Source organism: Microtus ochrogaster, unplaced genomic scaffold (assembly GCF_000317375.1).
Source record: "Microtus ochrogaster isolate Prairie Vole_2 unplaced genomic scaffold, MicOch1.0 UNK116, whole genome shotgun sequence".
NCBI classification, from domain to species: domain Eukaryota; kingdom Metazoa; phylum Chordata; class Mammalia; order Rodentia; family Cricetidae; genus Microtus; species Microtus ochrogaster.
In genome coordinates, this window is record NW_004949214.1 from 576,413 (window position 1) to 591,631 (window position 15,219).

Sequence of the window (15,219 nt, forward strand, 5' to 3'; positions counted from 1 at the left end):
AACAGCTTTGCTTGCAAATTTTCATTACATAATGTGTTGTTGGTCTGGTTCAAGATCTCTGGCCTCTGGTACACCATCAATACTGGACCCCCACCAAAATTCCTCCCTGATAGCCTGCTGTTATCCCACCTCATGGAGATCCTGCAGATGTGGTTCGTGGGACCAGTCTCTTCATGTATACCAGCAGGTCATATTATGGGGTATGTGTTCGAGAATGCCCATTCAAAGCCCTGGAGGTGGGCCTGGGTGGTAGCCAAGATAGTAGGTCCCGGCCTAAGGGACCACCGCCTTCAGGGTAGGGGCAGAGCAAGTTCTCCCATGCCTGTGGTGAGGGGTAGGAACAGCTCTTGGGTAATGGGGGCCTGGCTCTCACTGGGCCAGTGAGGGTAGAGCCAACTCCTCATGGTCTTTCTACTTCAACACATGGTTCAACACAAGGTTTGCATGTGCCCCTATCTTCACACGGGAAATGGACATCAATGCAGACCCCAGCTATTGTACAACCAAGAACCCAGACAAGGCTATCAGCAGCAGCTTGGGCCCAGATGTCACCATGGACCCTGGGTGGCAGCACGGGCCTCTCAGATTGGCATGAGCCCAGCAGTAGCATGATCACCAGACTTGAACATAGCTCTAGGTGGCCAGACCCCAGAGAGGGGCATGATCTTCAATGGTAACAGGAGCCATGAACATTAACACAGATCGTGGAGCCACAGACCCAGACATGGCCCCTTAGCCACAACCAGGGCCCAGATGACACCATGACCCTGAGTGGTAGAACAGGCATGGTCCTGGCAGTGTCATGTCTCTTAGACTCCCACATGACCTAGAACCCAGGCATCCATGTGGCCTTTGGTAGCAACACGGGAGCAACATGGGCCATGAACATCAACACAAACCCCACCACAGACCCAGACATGACTCTCGGCAGCAGCCTGGGTGCTGACATCACCATGGCCTCAGGTAGCAGCATGATACTTGGATACCAGTAGACTTTAGGCATTTGCATGGCCTTTGGTGGTAATAGGAGCCACAGACATCAACACACACCCTTGCATGGTGCAGCCACGGACCCAGCATGGTCCTCACTGGATGTCTCCATAGCCCTGGGGGGCAGTGCAAGCCACCTAGATCAGGATGGCCCCAGGCACTCATGTAGGTGTCCTTCATCTGCCTGGTCCTAATGGAGCTGGGCAGGCCCAGTTTCTCTTCCTACATGCCACCTGGGGCCACCTGTCCTGTAAGGGAAAGAGAAACCAAAGGCCTGCCCGGTTCTATTAGGGCTAGGCAGATGAAGGACATTATTTTTTCTTAAAATATTAATCTTTATTTTCCTTTTCTAAATTATCTCATTGTTTGTGGCTACTTTCGTACTTTAAGTGGTTGAATATATTTTATAGATTTTCTGAATATGACTGTTTTTAATAAAAATACAAAGCTAACAATTTCCTTACTCTTACCTCTTTTTATACCAAGGATTTTTGTAGTATGACAGTAACATATATGGGAATCATTTTTCTTCACAGGCTTTTATGTGTCTTTTAATATATCCTACCAATTATGTTGTTTTTAATTTTGAATAAATTTGTATTGCTAATAACAGAATATTGATATCTGCATGAAATACTTGATTAGTACTTTAGGCACATAGAACATCAGTACTCAGTTTTAACAGGGTTAGAGAGTATGTTCAACAGAGGAAGCTCTATCGTCTACAGAAGCAGAACCATACAGCCAAAGATTGAGACTAGGACTTCAGTCTCTACAACAGTTCTTCCTTGGAGGTCCTCATTCTTGTAATATGGTCTGCCTCCAGTGAACTTTGAAGGGATTTAACATAACTAGCAACATCAATAGTATCTTCTGAGTATGCCACAATTATCACAATCTTTTAGCAACTAAGATTGCCTCCACTGGGCCTACACAAGACCGGACCTCTTGCTCAGTCACAGAATCGGGACCTATCCCTCTCTGCCAAACTATCAGCTACTGATGGATTCTAGAGGAAAAGTAGTCATTGTCTTTAACTATGTACCCACAAGTGAGCCCAGTGAACAGTTCCAAACACATGGTCACATAAATGGCCCTGTTTATGCTCAGAGGGGCCCTGTGCCAAACAAAAACCATGAGTGTGAGACAAGGACGTACAGGAAAGATGGAAGGGTAAGAAGGAGAAAGGACAGTATGCAAGTGAGAGTAAAGCAGACTATATTACAGAAACATGAAATGCTCAACAAATTTAATAACATTTATAATGAAAGAAAAAATAAGAAACAATGATCTGGAAATACATGGCAAATACACAAGCAACAGGTCATTTAGATACATGAGAGTTAGCTTTACAAACTCCACCTTAGCTCCCAGGGTGCCTTAGCTCCCAGATGTCCCAATTAATTTACATGGAAATTACCGTGCTAGAACAAAATCACAACAAAGATTTGAAGAGATAAGATAGTGACACCTAGGAACTTCTTCTTGGTGTGTTGTTCTTAGAATCCTGGACCTGTCTGCATGAAGGTATGCTTGGGGCTCTCATCCTTTAGCTGTAGGAAACAAAGGACACGATGGGGAGACCAGCAGACGCAAGAATACCAGCATCATTTCCAAGCCACCTGGCCTTTTCTGGCTTGGCCTGAATTCCCACACCTCACCTGGAGCCAGGCAAGGCTTTGACTAGCTTTGCTGGGATTCCACTACTCATCATCAAGGCACCTGTGATAGAGTATGACCAGACAGTATGCATCAAGACACAAGAATAGATACACTGACAATACAAAGGCATGTTCTGATCTATGCAACAGAAACATGCCTCTACATATACTTCAAGATATTCGGCAAAATGACACTTGTGCCATAATATAAGCAAATTCCTGAAAATCCAAATGTGTCTCATTTATGAACAGGGTCCATGGATTTCAGGGAGTTATCAAATAGCTATTTAAAATGGCTATTTAGCCCACTGTTTAACTGAGAAGAAAGTGATCCGTAAGATAGTGAACGAAATAAAGAAGCAAAGCTTGTATGTTTCCATAACTCATTATCCTACCCCTACCTCACACTACTTCATTGTATACACCAACACTCACGTCTGAGAGCACTCAACATTCATCCCAGCCTGTGTAGAGAATGTCTGCTCCATCTTCTGTTGATCCTGAAAGAGGGCAGGCAAACAGCCGGAAGAAGATGTGGCCACGGGAATGGAGGCACTGGGAAGCCCTTGGACATCCCTTACAAGCAGCTTGTCGTTGATGATACAAAGGCTGAAGGGAAAACATTCCCTGAGATGGATGGGAAAACAGACAAAATAGACTTCTCACAGAGCCGCAATCGGGCTGTTCCCATATTCCTGCTTTGCCCTGCTTTTCTTCCCTGCTTATCGACAATACTCCCAGAGAGGGAGCACACTGTTGCAGACTGTCTATATCAATAGAACAGGAGATTCAACTTTAATCCAACAATGGTTTTATCAGCAAAAAAAGGGTGGACAGTATAATCAACATTTTTAGAAGACAGAGTTACAAATGGGAAATGTGATCTGACCAAATTCACAGAATTAGTGAGTGGTACAGCAAGAACGAGCCTGGTAGTCTGAACCCAGAGTCTACACTTTCAGCCACTATACTAGACTACTCCTTGGCTCTCCCCATTGCCCTTCCACATATTGGTCATACCCCAAGGACTCCACCACCACATTGCACAGCCCAAGGCTCAGGTGAGAGTGCCGATCCACAACACAGCACTTACTCAGAACTGTTGCCATAGGTAGCAATGAAGGTCCGAGTGAAGGCGTGAACACAACCCTGAGAGCTGCCCTCTGCTTCAAGGACAAGAAAGAATAATGTGCCTTTAGAGTTGTCAATGCTTTAGACCCTCACAGGGCATTCTCCAGTCAGGGTCTTACACAAAAAGAAGCCAAGAACCACTCAATATTTGGCTTGGAGTCAGGAATGGCTTACAAGAATGGAGAGGGCTGGCAGCAATGGAAAAGATCCACTCCCATTGATGGGACCCCTACCCCATGCTGGACCATGTGAACATCACTTTCGGTGTTCACTTGGTCTCTGCTTCGCATCTCCCTTACAGGGGTGGGGAGTAGGGGGGCAGTTTAATAAGTAACATTTGCAAACATGGAAATGCAGAGGTTAAGCAACTGGCCCAAAGTCAGAGTAAGGATCTGGAATGAGAGCCACCAACCCCACAGCTCCCATGCCCTCCCTCACCCAGGAGCTGTGGGGTAGACAGGCACAGGCCTCTGTCAGGGTCAGACCGGGATGGTCTATGGGCAGGGTGCCATGGGCAGGAGAGCACAAGGGAGGAAAGGCACACAATGAGGGGACCTGGGGGAGTTCTCAGGGGTCCACATCTAGGGCAGGGAGCGGGATAGGGTCTGGAGAGCGGATTCTACAGACACTCACCTTCTTTGAACAATCCACTGACAGAGAAGCACAGCATGGTTTCCTGGAAGGGAAATGCATGAGCTCAGCGTCCTGCATAACTTTCTCCCCATCCTCAGCTTTCTGAGTATGTGCTGTGGCCCACAGAAGGAGCAGGGGCTTACTGTCTGGAAACATATGTCCACCACAAAGGAGGTGAGGTCATGCTGAGTTTTGGGCAATGTATGAAGAAAGCAAATAATCTCATATTTTTTATGCTTCAGCAGCTGCTGCTGCATATCTGTAAAAAGAAGAGAAAAAAATGTCCTTGGAGTCGCACATGCTTTTTGGACACTCACACACCATTTCCCAGACAGAGTCATGGCCTAAGAGGTCTAGGAATAAGCAGCTGTTGGTTTGGAATCAAGAGAGAGTGTCAGAAATGGGGAGGGCAACAACAGGAACCTTAGCCTCTGGCATCTGTGATTGTGCCCTCTAGCCCTCTTTACACTGTCTAGTCTTGCCCATCACACACTTACAAAGATCTTTGAGAACCTTCATATCTCTGCTGTGCTTGAAGTACCCACACAAGTTGCTCCTAGGAGAAAAGGAGGAAACAGAACTGGTGGTCCAGCTAGTGTAAGGGTTCCAAGGGACTGCCTGTATCTGCTGGAGGGTGGGATGCAGTGCTCTAGGTCTAGCTTGAGCTGATTGTGCTACTTACGAGGATGAGTCCATGGAACTGAAGAGGACGGTCAAAGAGAAGCAAGCCTCAGCATGGTAGGCATTAAGAAGTTCCTGCCGATCTCCATTGTCATAGATGAAGAAATACCTGTTGAGGGCAGAGTCAAAGGATAGGCTAATCACATCGGTTTGGGCCTCAAATGAGAGTTCAAAGTTTTATCAAGTAGAGCTATAATTTTGTAGCCTCACTTCCCACATGGCTCCCTTTTGTCAGGTTCCTGGAGGTACTTACTGCTGCAGGAACTGGAGGACCAGAGTCTTTACAGCCTCAGAGCCAAAAAAACTCCCCTGAAATAAAAGCAAACAGGATGTGGGTTCTGAACCATTTTAAACACAAACTCAAACCTCTCTCCTCACCTTGCAAGTTGGTAAACTCTTGTGGTCCTCGAGGCCACAGAGAGTTGGTTTAGGAGATTCCTGCCCTTCCTGTGGGAGGCAAGAAAACTCAATGCAGAGCTGGCAGACGATGCTGGATGATGAGGGAAAGGGATGTGTTTGCAGATGGGGAAGTCAGGTGTGAAGAGGACCCTGGAAATGTCACTGATAGATGTTAGGCTGGAATCATGACTTACCGTTGGCAAGTTCTCCCGTGAATCTGAATCACTTCTCCATATCGCTTTGAAGGGACAGATTCAAAAAGTTTAACTTAAGCAAGACCTATTAGCTTTCAGAGCATTTTGGATGTACTGCCAGGGCCAGTTAGAGAAATTGATAATCATGGAATACACTTACCAGGCTTAATAACTTGGGGAACAATTCCAGAATTGAACTACCAAAAAAAAAATGCAACCTGGTTAAGAACTATGTATGTATATGTATGTACAATCATTGCATGGCATCTCATTAATATATGTTAGATAACATGTCTGATTAATACATTAACTTGTAATGTATTCATCCATCTTCTGACATATAAATATAGGAACACAGACATAACCATTTAAAACTAATTGAAAGTGAAAAGACAGTCCTTGTGGCAATGACCAAGAAGAAAGAGCATTGTCTTTCCCTGCTGCTCTCCTCTCTCTTCTTCTTATTGGGTATCTCCTACACTCCCTGCTCTAATTCCTTTCTTCAGGCTCACAAGAAGCCACGTTGGAGAAGCAGAGCTCCAAGGACTCATTTCCCCTCCTCACAGTCTCCATGGGAAGCTCTGCAGGGAGCAAGGCATGGGATGAGATCCCAGGACTCTGTCACCTTGCTCGTGCCACCATTCTAGGGAGTCTGGGGCAGGGAGGTGAGAAAGGCATGGCTCAGGATGCAGTAAGAGCAAAGCATGGGGATAGTAACAGGAAGGGACTGAAAGTATGTGAGGTAGATGTGGGGGAGACACAGAGAGTAGAGGCAAAGGAGAAAAAGGAAGCCACACAAACGGAATGGAGGATGTTTTGTCTGGCCTGGTACTAAAGGTCAGGGGTCACTGGTAATAGAGGGGAAAAGGGCTCCTCTGCAGCAGTCTTTTACCTCATCTTCTCCAGACTGTGCCTGGAACCCAAAGCAAGAATGAAAGCGAAGACTTCACAGTATTAGGTACTGTTGAATGCAGGCTCGTATTTTCTCCTATGCAGGGCTCATTCTGGGAGCAATGAGCCTCTTTGTGGCAAAGGGACATTCCCCAGTAGCAGCTGGCTCTTATAATCACTATGTTCTTTCCTGGAGGTCCTCTCTACTTGTGTGTGTCTGAGTATGGGTCTAACCCAGGGAATCAACTTGTTTATGCCTGGCTATGCAGGGATCCTCTTTAACATTAGGTAGGATGATGAGCAAGGTAGGTAGGTAGATAAGGAAGACAGAAGAGATGGAGGTGTCTTTGGTTCTCCACAGGTTCCTCTTGACCCAGGGAGCCCTCTGCTCTCTGACATTGGCCCACTTCTAGATCTTTAGTTCAGGGAACCCATGTTTCTTTCCAAGAGGACTAAGCCACCCCAACAGTGGTCCAAAGTAGGTAATGTTATCATCATTCAGAACCCCTGACCTCATCCTGTGGTAACAGAGCCTTCAGGGCAGCCTGGAACAGATGAAGGGACTTTATAAGAGTAAGAAAAAGGGAGCTCCGGTTAGGATAGGGGAGGAGCCCAGTGTCATCTTTCTAAAGCACCAGAGTGCACGCTGGAGGAGACTAAGTGCTCAGATATAGGAATCACACCCCAGATTACGTGAGCGGGGGAGAAAGAGTAGCGTGGGGACAGCTGAGGATATAGACAGAGTTGAGGGTGAGGTCTGTGGTCCTCCCAAAAGACCAGAGCTGCTCCTCTTGAAAATACAACTGACTTTATGTTACTGGACTTATCCGGGATGGTAGTACTCAGAGAGCTTTGGTCTGCACGTATCTCTTCTGGATCCAGGTCTTGCCCCTTGACTACCGTCTCTGCAGACTTCATCTGAAATTATGGGAATAAATACATGGATCAAGAGAAGAAAAGCAAAGGATTCTTGAACCCTCAGCTATTTCCCTTGGTCCCTTACCAGTAAATTCACTTCCCTGCCTCTTGTCAACACTCCAATGACCACTTCTCCTTTCTTATAATATCTCAGTATTATGTCTCACCTCATTTCCAGATCCATCCAGGCTGTCAACAGTAGGGGCCGCTGCCTTAGTATCAGGGAAGCCAAACATCTGATAGGGTTTACTGTCACTCTGGTTCAAGGGCAACATCTAAAGTAATAGAAAAAAATAGAGTGAAATGAAACAACAGTGAATATTTGAGATCAAACTAAGTACTAGCTAATCTCTACCAAACTTACTCTCCAAACAGCATCAAGTGTAAGGTCTTACCTGTGTCATGTCCTCTTCATAAAAATCCAGGGATGGAGCCATGCACCTTCTAAGATTCAGTGATAAGTCAGTAGGATGGGTCAACAAGTCTTCAGGAATCAAGAACAGAGAATCAGAAGGCGAAGAGGCAGTTGGCTGACACAGAGCTGATACAGAGGAGTTGCCAGCACCAACCTCTCCTTAATTTACAATTCCTAAATTTCCACACCAGCCAGCCCCTTCTACCCTTATTTCCTCTAGACTTACTGCTGTCAATCACGCCTTGCACAAATGGGAGTCTCGGCATATTAAGAAATTGCTGAGAAGTAGCACCCTGTTGGTTCATAGCCAGCTTCAGAATCACAGAGGGAGTTCCATGACTCTGAAGCAGAAGTGATATAAGGGACAAGGGATGGGGGAAAGGCACAGGTCCAGCTGTGGGTATATAAAATGTCTTAATCCTATATTACCTTCATTCGGTCCATCTTCTCTGACTTCAGCTCTGTCACCAAGTGGGGTTCATCACAGGGGCTGATGAAGATTGTTATCTGTGGAGAACAAATCAGAGTTTGGTTTGACACTGAGAACTGAGACGCCCCAGAATCATACAAGATATTGACCCTGGCTTGCAATTGGTCACAGTCACACTCTTGACACATACCTTATTATTAGACTCATCCCAAATCTGCTCACTGATATTTTTTAGTTCAAAGGCAATGTCGGGATTATCAACAAAAAACTGGGCGTGCATTTTCTCATAGTGAAACTGCATGGATAAGGGTGAGAGAAATAGAATATGGGCAAATGTCATGGTTCATAGAGCCCATCATTTGTCCTGATTCCTCTTACCTCTACTGGAGTGAAAGGGATACTGCACTGGCTCTGAATCAAACCCAGCAGCCACTTCTTATCATATTTTATGCCATAGGGAATCTAGAATCAAACATAAAAAAAGGATAGGAGAAAATATTGGCACATTGGAATTTATTTATTTCATGCATGAAAGGTAATTACACAATACACTCTTTAATGAGAAAATATATTAATGTGGCAAAAGTACAGTTATTGGAACAAATAAACTAGATTTAAACACTCATGCTTCTACCAGGTGTTTCAGTATTAAATAATTAATGTCTTAAAACTCTTATGTTTCGAGTACTTACTTTCAGAACTCTTTTGAGATAATAAAGACGCTGTAACAAAATATCATTATCTGAATATACATTATAGACACCAATATGATACAGGCATAGAAGTCTCATTTTATATATGTACGGTGGAAATACTGTAAAAAGGATGAAAACAGACTGGCCAGAATTGAAATTATCTAACTAATTCATGATAAACCTCTATAAACTTAAATACTTATCTTTGCTACATTCTCTGGCCTATGGAAAGTGCTGTTTGTAAAGAGAAAGAAAATAAAACCTATAGTTTGCATCAAGTATTCGGTTTTTGCTCTAAACTTTTATATTTTTTATTTCACTGTTTGTTATATAAAAAATAATGTAATAATTTTTTATTACATTAATATAGGGTCTTGTGGCATTACTCAAGCTGGTCTTAAATGAGTAATCCTCTGGCCTTAGTTTCCTGAGCAGCTGGGATTACATGTATGTGGCACATTGGAATTTAAAGTCAAAGTTAATCGAACAAAGGAGTTCAGCCCATAACATACCACATGAGTTATTTACATAAAAATCTAGAAAATATGGACAAATCTATTGTGGTAGAAAACTAACCAAGAGTTGATTGAAAAAAAATGATATGGGGAAAGAATGGAAGAGAACAATTATAAAGGGAAGCAAGGATGCTTGATGTGTTTGATGGGCATGTTGACTGGGAAAATGGTTTCACAGATGTGCAGCCAAGTAGTGTTAAGCTATATACTTTAAATGCATGTGATTTATTATTTGTTAATTTTACTTAAAGAAAGCCGTAAAATGGAAGGACTCAAATATGTTTGCTTTTAGGCTTTAAGGCAATTTCTAAAGATGGAACAAATTTTATTTCTTTTATATCACCTGTGGATTTCCTGAATCTACTTGCCTTTCATTCAGGTGGTTTCCTTCAATAAAAACTCCAACTTTTTAAATTTCAATAGCTAATTTGCTTTTTATTATTTCTCTGATTTTTGAGATTATAATATGATTTCATTTATAAAGCCATAATAAGAGATCTTACCTATGGCAGAACTAGCCTTCTTTAATAGGGACCCCAAAGACACTTTGCCAACCACCTCTTCAATACACTCATACAATTTTAGCAAAACTGGGGCATCTAGTGTAGAGCTGTTATATCTTCTCACATGGATTTCTTCCTTTGCTTACACACAACTTCCTGACTTCTCCCTACAGTCACCCTGGTCTGTGTTCATTGCCTGTCTGATTTGCCCCTTAATTGATTCAGCATGTGGACTCCTCTGTCAACTCCACTGTATCCAAAAAAACACCCAATAACTCTACTCAATTTCAACACAACTCCTCTTGATTGCCTTCTTTTGAGTATTAGATCCATTTTCTGGGGTACTTACTATGACCTTGAACCAGTTCTTTGAGGTGTCATCTTGCTTGTCCTCCATTTTTCTCCCTGGAGGTATTGGCCATCCCTCCCTGTTAATATACATTTGGTTTCGTTTGTGTAAATTGATTCTCTGATGACGGGGTGAAATACCATATGGAGTGCTGTCAGGAAACAAAGTAAAAGTAGTCCACATATACTTAGAAATTCTCCAATAGACCATTTGCCCCACTTGTACCAAGGCTACAGAAAGATTGCTCAACCACTTGGAGATATAAAGGACATATTTAACTACAGAGTTATGCATTCACTAGTCTGGTATATTCCAATCATACTGACTGGTCACTTACTATCTTCTTCTAGTATATATGGGAGGATCACTCATTGCTGGCTGTCCACCTTGCTGCTGAGAGAATGAAGTACGCATTGTAGCACTGATGTGTTCAGTAGAGTTGAAAAATGTCCTTTGGAAAATTCCCCGACATCTCAATCTTCTTTGATAAGGGTTAGTTTCAGAACTGTGCCCTTAAATTAAAATCAAGACATTAATGTATAGTACCCCCCCAAAAAAAGGTACTGGGGAAATATAATGGCAAATGAAGGTTGTTAGCTGTTATAATATCCCACCCCCAAATATCTGTAATCACTGAAAGCCTTCATTGCGCTTCCACCTCCTGGAAGATGAAAGGCAGGGAGCTAAAGAGAAAACAAACACAGAGGTCAAGGTCTGGGCTCAACAGTTGCTCTGTGATGTTCCTGACTGTCCTGCCCTTCTCGGGCAGAGTGATCTGAGACAAATTATGTTTCATTCCTCAATCTTGTCCCTCCCTCCTGTTTGAAGAATAACAAAAATTATCTAGAAAGGTTTTTTTTATGGTTCAAGGATCACAGGCAAACTCCCTGCCTGAAAGAAGAGCTAGACAAATGATACATAAAACAGAACAAAATATCCAGGTTTTTCTTGCTCAAATATTATCATGAAGACTAGGAAAAGAGAAGGGAAGAAGTTAAAGAAAATATGGCAAGCATGGCTAACACATTAGTTGAGAAGTTTCAATTAAAAGAGACTTCAAGTTCAAATAAAAACAGCAATAGAATAGAAGGACTGTGTACACTGAGAAAAAAAATATCTCATCAATTTCAAGAACTTGTTGTTCTTGTGGTGAATGGGAGTTCAGTTCCTAGCACCCACATGGTGGCTCACAGCCATCTGTAACTCCAGTTCCAGGGAATCTGATGTGTTCCCCTGATCTCCTCAAGTACCAGGCACATATATGGTGCACAGGCATAAATGCAAACAGAACACTCTTACATTAAGTAAATAAACCTTATAAAGTTCAACTAAAACAGAAGTAGTCTGTGAGACGGCTCAGCCAGTAGAGGGCTTGCCACCTAGCCTGAGCACTGGAGCTCAGGTCCCTAGACCCACATAGTGCATGAAGAGCACTGTTTTCCTCAGTTTCCTGTTGTTCTGAGGCCTCCAAACATGTACCCATGCGATACACTGAATGAATGAATGAATGAATGAATGAATGAATGAATGAATGTTTTAAAAATCAGAAACATCCCTTTGGGGTCTGGAAGCACACACTTATAATACCAGCCCCTATGAGGCAGAGAAAAGAAGACTTCCATAAGTTCAAGGTCAAGCTGGTCTTCAAACAGACTTCCAGGCAGTAAAGAAAAGTCAGTGACATTGATAAATTTATAGGCAAACCTGAGTATTTAGTATATAATACAATACTTCTTCTGGAATGCATATGCATATCTCAGATAACTACTATGAAAAAAGACTAGAAAAAGAAAAGGGAAAATAATAAAGAAGATATGGTTTTCCTACGTCACATACAGTGAAAGCACATGACAAATCAGGTGAGGGTAAAGAGTGGTGATGGTGCAAGGATCAGGTATTGTCTGGGGACAGGTAAAAATAAAGGTATGCCTGGTAGTGGTGGCAACTCAACATATAATAATAAAAAATAAAAGAATAAAAGTAAGTAAAGATAAATGTATAAAAATAACATATCTGTACCAAATTAAACCTATTATTTTATTAAAAGTAAGTTAAATATTCCAAATTGAAGGGCAGACAGAGTCTGACTATGTAAAAAAAAAATTCTATCTGCCAGGTATGGTGGAAAATGTTTGAAAGTCACCACTTGGAAGGTAGAGACAGTAGGATCAGAAATGCAAGCCCAGCTTTAGCTACTTAGGGAGTACAAGGCCAGACTCGCCTACATAATGAGACCCTGTCTGAGAACAAATGAAAGGAAGGATTCTGTCAAATGTACTTTCAAACACATAAAATTTAATTCTATATAAAAGTTTTAAATAAAAAAGGCAAAACATTCTCACTTATATGTGGAAGCTTAAAAGGTGGAACTCCTAGAAGCAGAGAGCATCATGTGATTAGCAGAGGTTGGAAACTGTGGAAGGAGGGGTGAATAAAAAATAGTTCATGTGTACAAGTGGGAGGAATAAGTCCTAATATTCTTTTCTTCAGATTTGTGCATGTGCAGACTCAACTAATCTGGGCTTCTAGGGGCTCACAGAGACTTAACTGACAATCATGGCGTCTACACAAAACTTACCTAGGCCCTCTGCATATGTTATAACTGAGTAGCTTGAGGTTCTTGTGGGACTCTTAACAGTTGGAGCAGGGGCTGTTTCTGACTCTTTTGCCTGATTTTGGGACCCCTTTCCTCCTGCTGGGTTGCCTCTTTCAGTCTTAATACAAAGGTTTGTGCTTAGTCGTATTGTGTGTGTGTGTACATATGCATATATATAATATTTTAAAATAACAAAACAAATATAATTTTGTACTATCCAACTGCAGGTTTATATTGGAAATAGAAAAAGTAAATTTTACAGAATGATATTTGGGTTGGGTGGTAGTGGCATACACCTTTAATCCCAGCACTTGGGAGGCAGAGACAGGTGGATCTCAGTGAGTTTGAGGCCAGCCTGGTCTGCATAGTGAGTTCCAGGACAGCCAGAACTGTTACATACAGAAATCCTGTCTTGAAAATAGTGAAAGAAAGAGAAAGAGGGAGGAAGGGATGGAGCGAGGAAGGAAGGAAAGAAAGAGAGAGAGAGAAAGAGAGAGAGAGAGAGAGAGAGAGAGAGAGAGAGAGAGAGAGAGAGAGAGAGAGAGAGAGAGAGAGAGAGAGAAATAAATAAATAAATAAATAAATAAATTCTATGGGACAGGGATATAGTTCAGTTGATAGATTGCTTTCCTCACATGAATAAGACTGTAGGTTCCTTGGCCAGCATAGCATAGAGTAGGGGTAAGGGTAACGGCACCCTCTTGTAGCATTTAAGAGTAGAAGACAGAAGTGTCAGAAGTTCAAGGTCATCCTTGCCTACATAAAAACTTCAAGATCAGCAGAGGCTGTGTGAGACACTGTATCAAGCATGAGAGAAAGGGAGGAGGAACGAAATAGTAAGAAAGGACATTTCATAGTGATAAAGTTTCAATTTTAAAAAAGTATTTTAAAAAGTTTCAATCAAACAAGAAGATGGGCCTGGAGAGATGGCTCAGAGGTTAAGAACACTGGCTGCTCTTCCAGAGGTCCTGAGTTCAATTCCCAGCAACCACATGGTGGCTCACAACCATCTATAATGGGATATGGTGCCCTCTTCTGTACATGCAGGAGGAACACTGTATGCTTAATAAATAAAGTCTTAAAAATAAAACAAGAAGATGGTATTAAAGTCTTCACTTGCATGCATATCTTAATATAAAGAAATAAAATTGACTGGAGGGAAAAATAAGTGGACAAATACAAAATTTGGGGAAATTTTCAACATTTAACAACAGATAAATCTATCAGAAAATAGTTCATGTGTATAAGGAAGATTTAAACAATTTCAGAAACAAAATAGGCAAAAAGCAAAAGCAAAAGCATCATTTTAGCCCAAGACTTCAAGGAAAGCCTGAAATGTCATTTATGTACAAAGGTAAGACATATGATTTTATATATTATATATACATAGATAACAAATGTATTTAATTGACATGGAACCCTACACACATGTAAGACGTTTCAGAACTGTTCACACAACATAAAGCAAGTATCTAGAAACTTCTATAAGGATAATGCAATGTTCAGAATGACTGAAGTAGATTCAATCCACGTTGCTTCTTTGTTCCTTTATTAACACTAGTATGAATATGAAGAATATTAATTTCTACCAAACCCTTCTCTAGGTCATATTTTCTATTTCTCAAATCCTAGACTGGAGATGACCTAAAGCTCAGATTTTTTTCTTCTGAATGGCTTTGGGGGTGAGGGAGTGGTAAGCAGGGGACTGCACTTCACCTCCACAAGAGGCTTTCTATAAAGAAACATGACAATCACCTCGGTACTCATTTGATCCTTGTCTTCTGGAGAGTGGAAACTAAACAACTTGTGGGTCCCTCCAGCCCATCCCCACTCTGTTCCTAAAGAGGTCACCTAAAGGGCCATAGAGGAAGAGGAAAGTGCAGTATCATCCTTGCCCTAAGAAAACCTGGGCAAACACCCCATGCTGTTCAACTTACCCATGGTAGGTCCTGAAGTACCTTGTCACAAATGTCCTCACTGTGTTCTTCTTAGGAGACTCTGTGTGGTCTAGAGCTGAAAAACTGAGGAAAGCTGCTAAGAGAGAGAAAGGCAGGCTCCAAACGTCAGCTGCAAGATGGAAGTCCTTACAGGAAGTTTTATTCAGTAGGGCATAGAGAGGAGGTCCCTGGGGTTGGGCAGAGTAGACCAATGTCCTGTTCTTACTGCCTCCTAAAGGTCTGACCAATCAAAACTCTGAGAGTGCTTCAACTTGAGCCAC

The 15,219-nt window shown here is 42.3% G+C and overlaps 1 protein-coding gene across 1 annotated transcript; it reads right to left on the minus strand.

Annotated features, from left to right (window-relative positions):
• Nucleotides 1-2,693: 2,693 nt before the first annotated feature.
• Nxf3 (nuclear RNA export factor 3) lies at nt 2,694-10,819 on the minus strand. The gene is made up of 17 exons (XM_013355355.1): nt 10,743-10,819; nt 10,406-10,556; nt 8,722-8,805; nt 8,528-8,638; nt 8,155-8,254; nt 7,894-7,982; nt 7,389-7,498; nt 5,850-5,886; nt 5,475-5,543; nt 5,350-5,405; nt 5,098-5,205; nt 4,913-4,971; nt 4,559-4,674; nt 4,416-4,458; nt 3,745-3,817; nt 3,087-3,260; nt 2,694-2,712 (listed from the first exon to the last, which is right to left on the minus strand). The coding sequence occupies exons 1-17, from the start codon at nt 10,817-10,819 to the stop codon at nt 2,694-2,696; spliced, it is 1,476 nt and encodes a 491-aa protein (XP_013210809.1).
• Between the last annotated feature and the right edge of the window lie 4,400 nt (nt 10,820-15,219).